This window comes from Pipistrellus kuhlii, unplaced genomic scaffold (genome assembly GCF_014108245.1).
Source record: "Pipistrellus kuhlii isolate mPipKuh1 unplaced genomic scaffold, mPipKuh1.p scaffold_m20_p_14, whole genome shotgun sequence".
Lineage (NCBI taxonomy): Eukaryota > Metazoa > Chordata > Mammalia > Chiroptera > Vespertilionidae > Pipistrellus > Pipistrellus kuhlii.
The window spans coordinates 38,705,411-38,720,930 of NW_023425449.1; the positions used below are offsets into that span (position 1 = coordinate 38,705,411).

At 52.6% G+C, this 15,520-nt stretch overlaps 1 protein-coding gene and 1 non-coding gene across 3 annotated transcripts; both read right to left on the minus strand.

Moving 5' to 3' along the window:
- Positions 1-1,182: 1,182 nt before the first annotated feature.
- On the minus strand, positions 1,183-15,462 carry LOC118718390 (uncharacterized protein C8orf76). Of its 2 annotated transcripts, XM_036437190.2 has the most exons (6): positions 15,298-15,460; positions 13,912-14,007; positions 12,461-12,604; positions 6,050-6,465; positions 4,659-4,791; positions 1,184-1,528 (listed from the first exon to the last, which is right to left on the minus strand). In XM_036437190.2, the coding sequence occupies exons 1-6, from the start codon at positions 15,412-15,414 to the stop codon at positions 1,331-1,333; spliced, it is 1,104 nt and encodes a 367-aa protein (XP_036293083.1). In that variant the 5' UTR covers positions 15,415-15,460; the 3' UTR covers positions 1,184-1,330. The 2 variants fall into 2 exon arrangements, with proteins under 2 accessions (XP_045437456.1, XP_036293083.1); XM_045581500.1 differs by lacking the exon at positions 12,461-12,604 and having other exon boundaries at positions 1,183-1,528; positions 15,298-15,462.
- LOC118718703 lies at positions 11,890-12,025 on the minus strand. The gene has a single exon (XR_004987887.1). It is a non-coding gene; the product is annotated as a U4 spliceosomal RNA (small nuclear RNA).
- Positions 15,463-15,520: the final 58 nt, after the last annotated feature.

The following is a 15,520-nucleotide window of genomic DNA, read 5'->3' on the forward strand; positions in this document are numbered from 1 at the left end:
GCAGAGGGTGTGTGTGACCGAGGGCCCGTTTCCCAGCTCACAGAACAGTCTTCTCCCCAGAGACTCGCGAGAGATCGAGGAGAAGGCCCGGGAACATTCTGTGCGGACCGGAGGGCGGGAGACTGGGTGCCCCTTGGCCCGAGGGCGTAGGGATGAGGCCCGGCCGCTGAGCCGTGGGCTGTGAGACTGCCGCGGGCGGACGGGACAGACCGGGCATCTGGGGACGGAGTCACTGCCAAGGCCGAGGCTCCCAGAGCGCCCGGAGCAGGCGCAGTTGGCCTCAAGGTGGAGGCCCCTTGCCGGACGGGCCCCTCGGAGAGTGTGGTGAGCAGCCCCACTCCCCCCTCCCATTCACAGTGGATAAGCAATATGGGCAGGAAATAAACCTTTGTGGTCCAAGCTCTGAGACTGGGGCTGTCTGTCACTGCACCACGACCCAGCTTCTCCCGGCAGACCCGGCCTCCGGCGCCGAGGCTGGGCGTTCTTCGGTGGGCTGGATTCCCCGAGTCCCCAGCTTGGGCCCTCGTCCCGACAGCATGTCCACCAGACCAGGGGGGTTTTACTCACCGGCGAGGAGGTGGCTGAATGCCAGGTTCCCAGCCCTCCAAACCCACCTGCAATTCCGCTTGGGCCAGTCACAGCCGCACCTGCCCTGGCGGCCTGCTTACCCGCCGTCTCCACTGCGAGTGATTCAACAGCAGCAACAGCTGCCCGCTGTGTTCTGGGCACAGCAACAGGCGGATACCCAGACCCACACATGTCCTGGAGAATCCCAGTCAGCTGCAGGCGACACCCAGTGAACCAGCACCATGCAACATGAGGGGGGAAATCTGATCACCTAAATCAATAAAAATCTATTTTAAAAAATTAAAAGCCTAAAAAACCTAAAAGCCTCTTTTACACACTCTCCCAACAGATGACTTATAAAGGGGTGGGAGGCTAAGAGAGGTGAATGGCAACAATCTAAGAAACGGAACACAACAGAAAGAACCTGGGAGATAAGCCATTTTTATAAAACAAAGCGTCACATTTGATTCACTCACTCTGTTTCATGGTTAGCAGTGGATTCTCTGTGAAGTAAAAGACAGTTAACATGGGGCCAGATGTCTTTTTTAAAAATATTTTTATTGATTTCAGAGATGGAGAGATAGAAACATCAGTGATGAAAGAGAATCACTGATCAGCTGCCTCCTGCACACCCCACACTGGGGATCAAGCCTGCAACCCAGGCACATACATGCCCCCGACTGGAGTCAAACCCAAGAGCCTTCAGTCTGCAGGCTGCTGCTCCACCCACTGAGCCAAACCAGCCAGGCCGGATGTTTTGTTGTTAAGCAGAGATCTGCATCTGTGTATGGAACTGGCTTTCAAAGGAGCAGAAGTGGTCTTTGATCTTTCGGAACCACTTGTCTTCAAATTCCTCCGAAGATGCGACCACCAAGGCGGCCAGGGCTGCGGGGCCCACACACTTCACCTCGCTGTGAACCTCGTCTTTTATTTTTTCTGGAACGATGTCTTCTCCCATAACCTGCAGGAGGGGAAAAACAACATAAAAGGGGCACTCGCCCTGGCGTGCAGGACCACGTGTCTGTGGCCTAAAGGATTTCACACAAGCAGGCCTCCTTCAGCAGCGCGGGGACGACTCCAACCGTTCCAGCACATCGAAAAGATGCCTGGTCAGAGCAGCGATCTGAGGGCCTTGGGTGAAATACCACCCCGTTTCCGGGCCCGTCCTTCCCGAGCGAACAGTCACAGAAGTGCTCCTGTGGCAGGGGAACGAGTCAAGACAGGAAGCCGAGCCACCTCCTCGTAGCTGAGAGCATCTTCTCTCGGCAGCTGGAGGGACCCACCCTCCTGGTAGAATGACTGAAGAGCGGGGCTTGGGCAGGACAGAACTCCATCCTCCCAGAAATGGAACCACACAACCTCCGAGACCGAAGAAGCAGGCTGGCCCTCTGAAGGCACAATACTGCTCCCTACTGGTCAGAATCAGGTTCCGATTCTGCATTAGGTTCTCTTTGATAAAACACCAGGAAGATTAAGACATGCTCTTGCTTGGAGAGGGTTGGGGGGAACGGACGCGCGAGGAGGTGGAAGACAGGACGGGTTGAGGGGGAATAAAGAGCTACCTATTCAAGCCATCATTCCATCTGAGCTCAGGTGAGGGAGGAGCTGCCACGGACAGCACACGCTGCGAGAGGTGCCTAGCGGATGTGGATTTCGGCCGGGTCTTTGGGGACAGGAACAGGAGGTGGAGATGGGAACCCCAGGGCAGGTTTATTAGATACAGGCAGATAGTCTAGCAGAGGCAAAGACTTGTGTGAGGAATGACTAGGTCAGAAGTTGGGGTTACTCTCTGGAAGGCCTTGGACACCATTATTAAGGCTGTAAACTAACCTGATACATTTTCGTTTTAAGCAAGCAGGTAATATGGTCAAAGCAATATTTGGTTTTTTTCAATTTTATTTTTCAATTATACTTGAAAGTCAATACTATTTTATACTCATTTCGGTGTACAGCATAGTGGTTAGACAATCACATCATTTATGAAGTGATTCCCCCGGTAAGTCTAGTGCCCACCTGGCACCATAAGGAGTTCTTGCAATGTTACTGACTGTATTTCCTGTGCTGTACTTCACAGACAGTGACTATTCGGTAACCACCATCTGTACTCCTCAATCCCTCCCCTCTGCACCCAGTCCTCCAAGCACGATTTAAGATGAACTCAGCAGCAGCATTTAAGACAGATCTGAGGGGGAGGAAGCAGGAGGTGAGCCGGAGGCGCTGTGAGAGCACGGGGAGTGGTAAGGACTGTGGCTGGTGGTGAGGGGCCCTGAAGAAAGGTGGGTGTGGTGCCGGCTACAGTGAGAACAGAGGAGGAGGCTGTGAGGTTCCAGGTCTGGATAAACCAAGAATGACAGACAGAGTCGACAAAAAAAATCTAAGTCTAAGGAAGAGATGGTTCTCCCCAACTCCCCTGTGCTTCCTCTCCGTATGCCGGGCACCGGCACTCCGTATGCCGGGCACCAGTAAAAGGTGGGAAGTGTTTTGGTGAGCAGTTCCATTTTAGCTGAAGTGACAGCAGAATAATCAATAATCATCTCTGATTAACCGCTCAGCAGGTAATCACTCTGTTCCAGAGCAGGGAGCAGAGACCCAGACTAGAAGGTCAGCCGCCCAGAGGCGACCACTGAGCTGTGTGGGTATGAGGTATCACTGCTGGGGAGGAAGCAGAGGGAGCGGAGGACCTCAGAGAAAGCTAGTGGTGCCTCAAGAGGCAGAGGGACAGTGAGAAAAACTGGAGAAAAGCCGAGTGCCGCCTCTCAGAGCAAAGGGAAGAAGAAACAGAAAGTGACTGCCCACTGCTACATACGTATCTGTGGGAGTCAGACAAAGGCAAGGCTCCGGTTGGCTCAGAGAGACAGGTGTCTGGGCATGTCTGTGGGCTCAGGGGAAGAGCCCGAGAAGGGGGAGGGTGAAAAAGGCTCAGAGACAAGACAGGAGGTGTGATCCCAGAACAGGGAAAGGAGTCAAGGGAGAGCTTAGTTTGGGGAAGGGAAGAAGGAACCAGGCAATCATAGATTTGCAGGAAGCATTTTTAAAAATATATTCTTATTGATTTCAGAGAGGAAGTGAGAGGGAGAAAGACAAACATCAATGATGAGAATCATTGATTGGCTGCTTCCTGCATGCCCCTATTGAGGATCAAACCCACAACCCAGGCATGTGTCCTTGACAGGAATCAAACCCAGGACCCTTCAGTCCACCGGCTGATGCTCTACCCACTGAGAAAAACCAGCCAGGGCATGCAGTAAACATTTGTTGAAAGCATGACATTAGGATGTGTACATGCTAATGGGTTATTCTCATGGGGAAAGTCCCTGGGCTGTCACGTTTCAATGATATACAAAGAGGAGTCACATAAGTACATGGATAATCTCCAAATGTCATCTGAAGATATTTCAACAGCATATAATTTGGTTTATTTGTTAATCCTCACCCGAGGATATTTCTCCATTGATTTTTAGAGAGAATAGAAGGGAGGGGGAGAGACAGAGAGAAACATCGATGTGAGAGAGACACATCGATTGATTGTGAGCATGCAACCAAGTAAGTGCCCTTGACGGGGACTGAACTCGGGACCCTTCGGTCCCCGGGCCGACACTCCATCCACTGAGCCAAACCGCCTAGAGCCAGCATTTGTTTTAAAAGCTAGTAAAGGTTTAAAAAGATTGTCACCTGAACGTCTCCATAACATCAAAGCAGTAACGGGTGGGGCAGACAGACAATGGACCTGCAACTGGACTGGTTCCAGCACGGCTCCGCCCCTGAAATCCTGACCTTGGCAAGTCACAGCGTCTCTGCGCCTCCCTCAGCCCACCCGCCCCGCAGGCTGTTGTGAGGATGAATGAAGGAGCAAACACACTGAGTCCTGCACAGATGTCAGCATCATTCCTCCCCCTCAGCACTCAGCAGCTGCTGGGCATGCCGGTGCCCAGGCAGCAACTGGAATGGACAGGGCCCCTCCGCCCTGCGGCAGAAGGACCAGGAAGCCCTTCGGAGGATGAGCTCTGACCTCGTTTTTTGAAAAAAGGGCGTGGGCGCCAGGAAAATATCCCTGGTGCCTCGCTTCACACAAATCCCAGGGCATCACTCACCTCAGTGATCAGCTGCAGGGTGTCTTCTCTGAAGCCAAAGCCTTTCACTTTATCTTCAACTTCCTGCTGGGTCCTGAGGTTCCTCTCCAGAGCAAACGATGTCTGCTGGGACTGGGTGAGCTGAAGCAAAAGCCTGGAAAACACAAACGTCCGGCCAGGCAGGCTCCGGGAAGAGAGCGATGCGGTGGCCACATGCAGCACAGGGTTCGCTGGATGAGAGTCCGCTGGGCTCCCCGCAGGCGCTCACCGCCTCCGCATCCTAACGCTTCTTATCCTGAGCGAAGGGCCCGGCTCCACTGGAGAGTGGTCTTCTGGAAAAGGCACTGGCCAAGCTTCTCAAAGAAACTCTTAGACAGCAAGCTCTCAGAGGGCGGCCTGCAGAAGTCACGTGATCAAAGCACACATGCCATGGAGTGTGCTCCTCTGCGGTCAGTGCTCTGTGACCCTCCAGGGCCTGCGCCCACAGCAGCCCAACCTCAAGGACGAATGAGACTCTCCAGCTCACTTCCCTTTCCCGAAGCAGGCCCACAGCGCTGAGGACTCCCTGATGCCCACTTTGCAACCGCCTCCCCACGAACTGCCGCCTCATGATCAAAGCCTGGTCGCCTGGTCTCCAGGCTCCCCTCCCTCCTGCCCCCTCAGGTGGCCCCTCGGTTGTGTATGAAATCCAGACTGTGCAGACACCACACACTATGTAGGCCCCAGGAGACAGGCTCCACTCCCTGGGGTGGAAGAAGAGATCACAAACAAGACAATCTCAGGTGGCGATGGGCGCTATGGGAAGGAATCCAAGAGGGTGGAGGCAGTGTCTACTTTGATGGGACAGAGAGGAGGCTCCTCCGAGACACCCCAAGCCAAGACTTGCAGGACGAGGAGCCGGCCACACGACCATCTGGGGAAAGAGGGCTGCCGAGGGGGGCTCTGACTCAAGAATTTGTGTGTGCAAATCGAGAAGACCCCTGTGGGCAGAACACAGCCAGGAAGAGGGACTGCAGTACACAGGAGAACAGGAGAGGGAGGGCAGCTCATGTCAGCCCTCGCAGGGGGGGAGAGAGACCTGGAGCTTGAGGAAGTGCGAGGGGAAGTCCCTGGGGAGCTCTGGACAGAACCTGGCCCAGTGCACACCCCCGTCTTCATCTGGCAGAACCTGGCCCAGTGCACGCGCACACACACACACACACACACACCGTCTTCATCTGGCCTGTCTGCAGCTCCTCCCAGCCTCTGGGAGCATTGCGTCCAGACCACAGGAAATATCTCAAAAACATCCCCCAAGTCTAGCCTGGAACTTTTTGAAACTTAATATCAGAAAAGGACACCTTGCCTCTGAGCTGAGCACCGCCTTTCCTCTGAGCTGAGCACCCGCACATTGCTTACTGCGCTGTCCTTACCTGGTCCGTACAAAGGAGGCGCACGCTTTCACCCGAGCCTCCAGCGACAGAGAGTCCAGACGGTTCTCCAGCGCTTCCTCCTCCTTCCGGCCGCTGCCGCCCGTCTCCCCAGGAACCGCGGGGCTCCCAGGCAGCGTCTCGGGGAGGCACGCGCCACAGTCTTCTCCTGCGTGCGGACAGGCGCGGGTGACCGCTCTGTCGCCGGGGGTGGGGCGGCTCTGTCTGTGAGAGGACGCGGACGGCGCGGCCAGGTAGGCCTCTGCCAGCCGGCCCCAGCTCCACGGGCTGAAGGGGTGCAGACAGACCAGCCTCTGAAGGCAGAAGGCGGTGCGCTGCGCGTCCTGCGAGCTTGAGCAAATGGCGAGCTGGAGGCAGAGCACGGTGGTTAAATGGTCTGTGTTCGTGGCTTTCATTTCCTAAGGAGAAAAGAAAGGTCACAAACATTACACTTCAGACCGTTTTCTACGCAAAAATGGAAATTCCTAACCACCCAGGCTGTATATGTTATAAACCAGAAGAATTTTTCAGCAGCTACACAAGGAGAGTGAACGAAGTATTATACTTTTCAATAGATCTGTTTGAAACCCTAAACCTAGAGAAATATATGCTACCCAGTAAAGCAAGCACCCATCACTCCCAAGATCCTAATGTCATAACAATAACACAAAGTTCACACCAAAGACATCAATGCCAGTTTATCTTCAAGTTTATTATAATCTTTATATATATATATATATATATATATATATATATATATATTTTTTTTTTTTACAGAGAGGAAGGGACAGAGAGAGAGTTAGAAACATGGATGAGGAAGAAACATCAATCAGCTGCCTCCTGCACACCCCCTACTGGGGATGTATGTGCCTGCAACCAAGGTACATGCCCTTGACTGAAATCAAACCACAGTCTGCAAGCTGACGCTCTATCCACTGAGCCAAACCGGTTAGGACTATTATAATCTTTTTTTTTTTTTCATTAAAAAATTTTTTTAAATTGATTTTTTACAGAGGAAGAGAGAGGGATAGAGAGTTAGAAACATCGATGAGAGGAGGATCCAAGATGGCTGCTCAGGTAGACATCTAACCGCAGCAGCACACAACAATTTCAATGGAATACAACTAAAATGTAGAGTGGACATTGCCCAGAGCTACAGGTAGTCGACTGACTGAAAATTCTACAACAAGAAGGAAAGAGAAAACCAGAGGAAAATCAGAGGAGCTGAAAAAAAGCCTAAGGTACAGAGACATGCTGTGCGCCCGCATGCACCCGCGCGCGGAGAGGAGGAGAGGGCTGGGTGCTGCCTGGCGTTCCCTAGCAGGAAGGAAATAAAACCCCCAGCCTGGGCTGAACCCCCGAACTGGCAGCGCTGAGCCCCAGTTATGGGCCAGACCCTGGGGACCCAGGCTGCGGCAGGGGGAGACGGGGCTGTGAGGCGGAATCCCAGGGGAGCAGTGAAAAGCAGGGCCTCCGGAGTTGCGCGCACATTGCGCGCAGAGGACTGAATGTTGACTCTGATGCTGGATTACCCTAGCCGGAAGAAACAAAGCCTCAGTCCGGACTGCTCTGAACCCGAGTTCTAGGCCAATCCCTGGGGACCCAGGCTCTGGCAGGGGGAGATGGGGCTGTGAGGTGGAGTCCTGGGAGAGCGGCGAAAGGCCGAGCCCCCGGAGTCGCGCACATTGCTTACAAGGGAAGGAATGTTGACTCTGATGCGGGATTGCCCTGGAGGGAAGGAAACAGGAGCCCCGGCCGTGTTGGGCCCCAGTTTCGACTGCTCTGAACCCCAGTCCTAGGCCAGACCCTGAGGACCCAGGCTCAGGCAGGGGGAGACGGGGCTGTGAGGCGGAATCCCAGGGGAGCGGTGAAAAGCGGAGCCCCCAGAGTCGCGCACACTGCACGCAGAGGACAGTCTGTTGACTCTGATCCTAGACTCCCCTAGAGGGAAGGAGAAAAAAAGCTCCAGACTGGAGGAACGCGACGAGGAGCAGGAGCCCCTGCCGGACACCGGCCAGCCGGGCACCAGCAAGGAGCCGGGTGACGGGGCCTCGGGGGGAGGGGGGTGCCCCTGAGCCCTCGACCGCTGAGCGTGGGCAATGGAGCCAAGGCCGGGGGCTGGTTCCTGGGCGGCGCCGACCCTGGCAACAGGCTGAAGCAGCGCAGGAGCCCGCGGAGAACAAAGGGGTGCCACAGGCCAACCTGCTGAGCTCCCGGGACAAGGAGGAAGAAACCAAAGAAGTTCTCAATGTGAAGAAATCAAGTGAAAGCAAAAGATAGTAAAATTACCTAAGAAAGAATACAAAGAAGATCTTGAAAAATCAAAGACTAAGTCAGAACTCAACTCACCAGCCAACATTGCAACATAAATGCGTTTAAAAAAAAAAAAAAAAAGGACAGAATGTTGGAACAGCGGCGGCCAGGCCTAGAGTGGCCAGGCACAAGGCAGTGGCATCTGGGCCCAGAGCAGCAACGGCCAGGCCCCGGAGCAGCAGCAGCCAGAACCAGAGCATCAACAGCCAGCACTGGAGCAGCCAGACCTGGGGCAGTGGCAGCCAGGCCTGAGGCAGAGGCGGCCAAGCCCAGGGTGGCCAGTCCAGGAACGCCCAGACCCGGAGTGGCCGGGCCCAGAGAAGCCGGGCCCAGAGCAGCTGGGTTGGGAGCAGCCAGGCCCAGAACAGCAGTAGCCAAGCCCGGAGCATCCAGGCTGGGAGCGGCCAGGCTGGGAGCGGCCAGGCCTGGAGCAGCCGGGTCGGGTGCGGCCAGGCCCGGAGCAGCAGCAGCCAAGTCCAGAGCAACTAGGTCGGGAGTGGCGGTGACCGGACCCGGAGCAGCTGGTTGTGGAACGAACCAGAGCAACAGAGGCCAGGCCCAGAGCAGCCAGGCCCGGAACAGCTTGCTCCTCGCCTACCCCTGCCCCACGGCTGCCTCTCAGACATGACTGGAAACTTTTTGGGGAACTTGAGGGTCTGCTGAATCAAGTGATGAAGGCTTAGATCTGGATGTGTTGAGTTAGTATAGCGCTGGGGTGTTGATCTGTGAGTGCCTTGGGTGGGGCCTGGATGAGGCTGGTTGACCTATTTGGAAATGTCTTTTGTGTGAAGTGTATCATTGGGCATGTGGAGGTATTATTGATATGAGAAAATGCTAAGTAACTGATTTACTATCTGAAAAGGGATTTACTATCGGGGAAAGGGAGGGAGGAAGAGACTGAACATAAACTGTGCACCTATGGATAAGGACAATGGGGGATGGGTAGGGGGCGGAGGGTGGGGTGGGAACCTGGTGGAGGGGGGAAGAAATGAGGAACCTTTGTAATAATATGAACAATAAAGATTGATTTAAAACAAACAAACAAAAAAAAAAAACATCGATGAGAGAGAATCATCGATCAGCTGCCTCTTGCACACCCCCTACTGGGGATGTGCCCGCAACCAAGGTACATGCCCTTGACCGGAATCGAACCTGGGACCTTTCAGTCCGTAGACCGGTGCTCTAACCAGTGAGCCAAACCCGTTTCGGCAGGGCTATTATAATCTTCATTGCCTTCAGCCACACAGCTAAGAGACCCAAGCCAACTTTCTGATACTCTAGGGCCTAGGCCAGTGGTTGGCAAACTCATTAGTCAACAGAGCCAAATATCAACAGTACAACGATTGAAATTTCTTTTGAGAGCCAAATTTTTTAAACTTAAACTTCTTCTAACGCCACTTCTTCAAAAGAGACTCGCCCAGGCTGTGGTACTTTGTGGAAGAGCCACACTCACGAGCCACAGTGTGCCAATCATGGGCCTAGGCTAACGGTTCCATTTTACTAGTAAGATTCCAGGCTTTCTGAAAACCCAAATGGCCATTTCCTTGAGGATTCGAATGAACTCTGTCCAATGTCCTTGGCTTAGATCTCCAGCAGGACAGCCGGAAGCTCATGCTGCATCGTGAGTGAGTCCATATGCCTTCCCTGCTCTGCCCAAGGCCGGTGTTATTGGCTCCGGGGGGTTCTTGGTTTCCTTCTGATCAGAAAGTCCTTTGCGGTCTCCTTAGCAGAGCCACCGCCTCTTGCCTAACTTGCCATATGGTAAAAGCCCCGGGGGTTACAGAAAACAAACCTTCTTTTCTAAGTTCAAGCCTGGAGAGCAGACAGCAGACTAAATGGCCTTTCAGTTGGTTTTAAGTCACAGAAAGCCTGGCTGTCCAGTGTGCAAATGGAGCGGCTGCGGAAAACGGCACCGAGTGGAACTGCCCAGGCTGCTGCCCAGGTCCCGGCACCTCAGGGAGCGGAAGCCTGGGCGGCTCTCGGCAGTGCGTGCTGAGTGGAAAGACGGAAAGAGCCCACGCTGCCGACCTGGTCACACCGTCTGCCAAGCGACAGACCTGCCTGGTGTTACTGCTACTCTTGTTGAGTATTGTCTTCCCGACAGTCCAGGACGTCGCACATGTGTCAAACACAAGGCCCGCGGGCCAAATCCGTCCCGCCAGGCCTTGCAATGTGGCCCGCACCGCACTATCATCACTGCACTCCGCTGCGTTTCCATCACAATGACAGTTTATGACTGTTCAGTAAACCATTCGGCCCGCGATTTAGGCTGGATTTTAGATTTTGGCCCCTTCTCTGATTGAGTTCGACACCCCTATCCTAGAGGGTTTCCGTTCAAGGCTGAGCCCGAGCACAGAGCACAGCACTTCAGACACAGCAGACGCTTAGTAACCGCTGAGTCATACCTCCTCCCGCCCTTCATGTACAGTAAGGACAGTATGTGACTGGACACCTGAACCACACACTGCCGTTCTACAACCTCCCTGTGGGCCTTCAATATGAAACTGTGTAAAAACATTTCCTAATGAGAAAGCAAGTGTGTGTGTGTTGGGGCAGAGATGTTACATACAAACTACCATTCTGGTGGGAGGGTTCTGACAGCATCATTAGTAAGTAACTCTGCGGATGTTAAATTCCACGTAGATGACTGGGTGTGAGTGTTCTGGAATACTGCACCTCCTCTGGGATGCGATGATGACTGGCTAATATTCACTGAGTGCTTGTCATGTGCCAGGCGTAGCTCATTGAAGTGCTCGACTCACTTAATCCTCATGACAATCCCTTAGGACAGATTCTGTTTTCAGCCCCATTTTACAGATGAGGCCAATGAGTCTCAGCAAAGGAGTTAGAGAAGCTGCATGACCTCACACAGCGAGGAAGCAGCAGAGCCAGGCAGTCACTGGGCGTAAAGAATAAAGTCACAGGGAAGCTGACGCGGTAACAGGCGAGGGTTCTCCCTCTGGACCCCGGTGGGCAATGGATGTGCAGGAGAGACTTTCTTATCTGTCTCCTCAGCACTAGCCCCAGACCTGGGCACATGTGGAATTGGCATGTCGGTGGAGAACATATCACACACCACTATGAGATGTTTAAATTGTTTAAGAAACAAGTTTTTGCAACAATATGCATCCAATTAACCCACAATCACTAGAAGGGAGAAAAAGAAAGGAGAAAATGCAGCTGTTTTCCATGTTTGAAGACAATTACCCCAAGGTTTCCTCTCACTGCAAGAGGTGGAGATCCTATGCGATGAACCGCTCAGTGATAACCTTCAGTTAACCGGAAAGAGGACAGCTCAGATGCATGGACAGCTCAGATGCATGCACACTCGAGGCTGACCTTGGTCGACCAGGTCCACAGCGGTCAAGATCAGCGACATGCCTCATTAGTTCCCTTTGAGGAGGAACACTGGCGATCTATAAACCAGGACTGTTTACTTGAGATCAAACCCCTATAAAATTTACACAAATAACCAGAAGTAAACCAGAGAGGCCTTAACCTGAAAACAAAAACAAGCAGAATGTAGAATTGCAAAGAGTTGCTTTTCTTTATCCCTTAAAAACATTCTGCAAATTCCATTTAAGGAAAAAAGATTTCCCCCCCTATTAGCAATAATCATGACTCAGATAAACCTCATTGTCTACGATATTGCCACTGCTCAAAGCTAAAATAAGGGATTATTAAAGCTTGGTGAAGTATTATCTTTAGTCATTTTTTTTTTTTTTCGGTAAACTCCACCCCTTTACAAAAGTAATACATGTTCATTGTAGAAATTTTGAAAAATAAAACCTAAAGAAGGAAACAGATCACTGATAATCCTTCCATCAGTATTTACTCCTAACAAGAGTAAAACCTTTGCAAATGAGATTTTCAGGCAATGAAGGATTTTTATCATAATCAAGAAGAAACATGACAAGAAAATGATTATGTCCAGAGCTCCAAAATGTTCACCATCATAGAGTTCTCACATTACTGGCAATTTTCTTCTGCTCCTCCCAACCCACAGATCTTGCTGTGAGCAAGAAGCTGGTTTTGTTTTGTCTCAGAAAATATTCAACCATCTCAGGAAAACAAGCAGAAAAAAGCCATGCCACCACTCACCAAGTTCGTAGCAATGGCCAGCGCTTCTGCGTGCCTTCCGAGGCGAGCGAGGCACCGGGCCTGGCCTTCCTGGGCATCCCTCTTCATGGCAACGTTTGTGGGTGGCAGCTTGTCAGAGATGCTGGAATATTCCTGCAGTGCTTTCTGGCCATTATTTGTTCGGGTGACAAAATGAAAAGAGGGATGAAAAGAAAAGCAGAAAACACAGAAGAAAGGACTCAGGTAATGTCATAACTGACCCTAACAATGAACTAAGAAAGACCTGAGGATTTCAGTCAGTGGTATTTTTCTCAAAGGCAGAAGATAAATGGCTGGAGAAAAAAAATCACTACTACCATGGAAAACATCGTGGTATAGTAGGAAGAACATTCTGGAGCCAAACAGACCATGGTTTGAATGTTGGTTCTACCACTAACTTGCTATATAACCTTTTCATCGGCAAAATGACAACAGGACTCCTATGAAGATGAAATGAGATCTACATGTAGAGCTGGTACCCAGCTGTCAGTTTCTCCCTTTTCGTACACACTTTGGGGTGCTTTGCCTCTGGGGCACTAAGAGGTGTCTGTGATAGGGGCTCCCACATAACGAGGAGATACAGAGCCTGGATAATCCGAACTACAAGGATCCCCAAAAGATTCCTATACTGGAGTTACAAGAAACAAAACAAATTATATAGAACCTCATAGGAAAGGACAGACCAGCCCTAGCCGGTTTGGATCAGTGGACAGAGCATCCACCTGTGGACTGAAGGGTCTTGGGTTCGATTCAGGTCAAGGGCACATGCCCAGTTGCAGGCTTGATCCCCAGTAGGGGGTGTGCAGGAGGCAGCCTATCAATGATTCTCTCTCATCATTGATGTTTCTATCTTTCTCCCTCTCCTTTTCTATGTGAAATAAATAAAAACATATTTAAAAAAAGAAAAGGACAGACCATGGACACAGGCACTAGGGTGCTGAAGGCCTGGGGTGGAAAGTGGCAGGTTGGTGGGGAGGTCATTGGGGGAGTAACATACATAATACTTTCTTTTTTTTAAAGTATCTTTTTTAAAAATATATATATTTTATTGATTTGTTACAGAGAGGAAGAGAAAGGCATAGAGAGTTAGAAACATCGATGAGAATCATCGATCAGCTGCCTCTTGCACACCCCCCACTGGGGATGTCCCCGCAACCAAGGTACATGCCCTTGACCGGAATCGAACCTGGGACCTTTCAGTCTGCAGACCGAAGCTCTACCACTGAGCCAAACCGGTTTCGGCGAGAGCCACATTTTTTAAATGTAAACTTCTTCTAATGCCAGTTCTTTAAAACAGACTCACCCAGACTGTGGTATTTTGTGGAAGAGCCACACTCAAGGGGCCAAAGAGCCGCAGTTTGCCGACCACGGCCCTAACTTAAGGAACAAGAGCCCCTTTCAAGCAGCGCAGCCTTACACACGCAGAATCCTACCTGATACTCCTGCCGCCGGTAGGCCAGGTCCCCTCTGAATTTCTTGACCGTCAGAGCTTCCACATCATCACTGCTCTCCGTTTCCCCATAAAACCACTAGAAATTGTGAAAAGAGGGTATTACAGAGGCTGTGCTTTTCCAACTCATACGCAGAAGCCATTTTCCATAAATAAACGATTAAGTCTCAAAAAAGACACACTTCTTCGGGATGAGACTCAAGAGGAAGACATCCCGGCATAGAGGAGTGACGATTTTAACCATGTCCCCTTTTCTCCCTCACAGATGCCCCCTCCGCCCAGTTTTTATGAAACTGACCATAATTGATAAACATGCCAATAATATGATGCCTCTCCACTTTGAAAGGCATTCATGAAGCGCCCACCGTCAGGTGACCGTTTAGCATTCTGGGTCTAAAAGAGCTTTATGGGACGCTGGCAGGTGCTTTGTGTTTTGACAGAAGCTAAAAGGGGCGGGTGGTGGTGGAAGGAGTCAAAGATAAAAATTTCGGGATGGAAAGGGAAATCAGAAAACACTTCCTGGCCCGGCCTGCATGGCTCAGTGGTTGGGCGTTGACCTAGGAACCAGGAGGTCAGGGTTCCATTCCTAGTCAGGCCACCCCAGTGTGGGGCGTGCAATGATTCTCTCTCATCATTGATCTCTCTCTCTTTTTCTCTCTCCCTCTCTAAAGTAATTTTTAAAAATATGAGAAAACACTTCTTGGCCAGGGCTGTGTGGCTCAGTGGTTGGGCATTGGCCTGTGAACCAGGAGGTCAGGGTTCCATTCCTGGTCAGGGCATGAGCCCAGATTGTGGGCTGATCCCCAGTGTGGGGCGAGCAGGAGACAGCCGACCAATGATTCTCTCTCATCATTGATGCCTGTTTGTCTCTCTCTCTCTCTCTCTTTCTCTCTCTCTAACTTTTAAAAATACGAGAAAACACTTCTTGAAGGAGACAGCGTTTAAGAAGTGACCTGAGAAATGGATACAGCTGAGGGATTCTGACCCTCAGAGCGATGTCACGGGGGCAGGGAGGGGGCATGGCTGGAGGAGGACCGGCTCCCTGGGGTGAAGGGCGTCGCCTTTGGGGCGGACACTAAGGCTGGGAAGGGGGCGGCGGCTGGTCTGTGGGGCGCTGAGGCCTGGCCCGCGGGGCCCGCAGAGCTGACAGCTGGGTGGGGAGACCAGGGCGTCCCCGCCAGACCCGCCGAGCGCCCGCGGCCAGTTCATGGCGACAGCGCGGGGGTTCCTTGCGCCCCCGATGCCCGCAGGGGTTAGAGATAACGGGGGGCCAGGTGGGCCCCGGGGCCGGGACCCGCGGAAGCCAGGCCCGGGGGCCCAGGCGAGGCCTGGGGGGCCGGGAGGTGGCGAAGAGGCCCCGCCCTCTCACCCGCGGCTCACACAGCTTGGCGCGGTAGGACGCGGGCGGCCCCGGGCGCCGCTCCCGCCTCTCTTCGAACACCGAGTCCTCGAACTCGCCGCCCAGCAACCAGCACCCGGTCTCCATGGCGCGCCCGCGGCGGGGGCACCGAGAGGAGGCGGTGCCTAGAGCGGCGCCCACGTGCGGGCCAACGCGAAGGGGCGGGGCCGCCACGGCCCGGAGCGCTGCATGC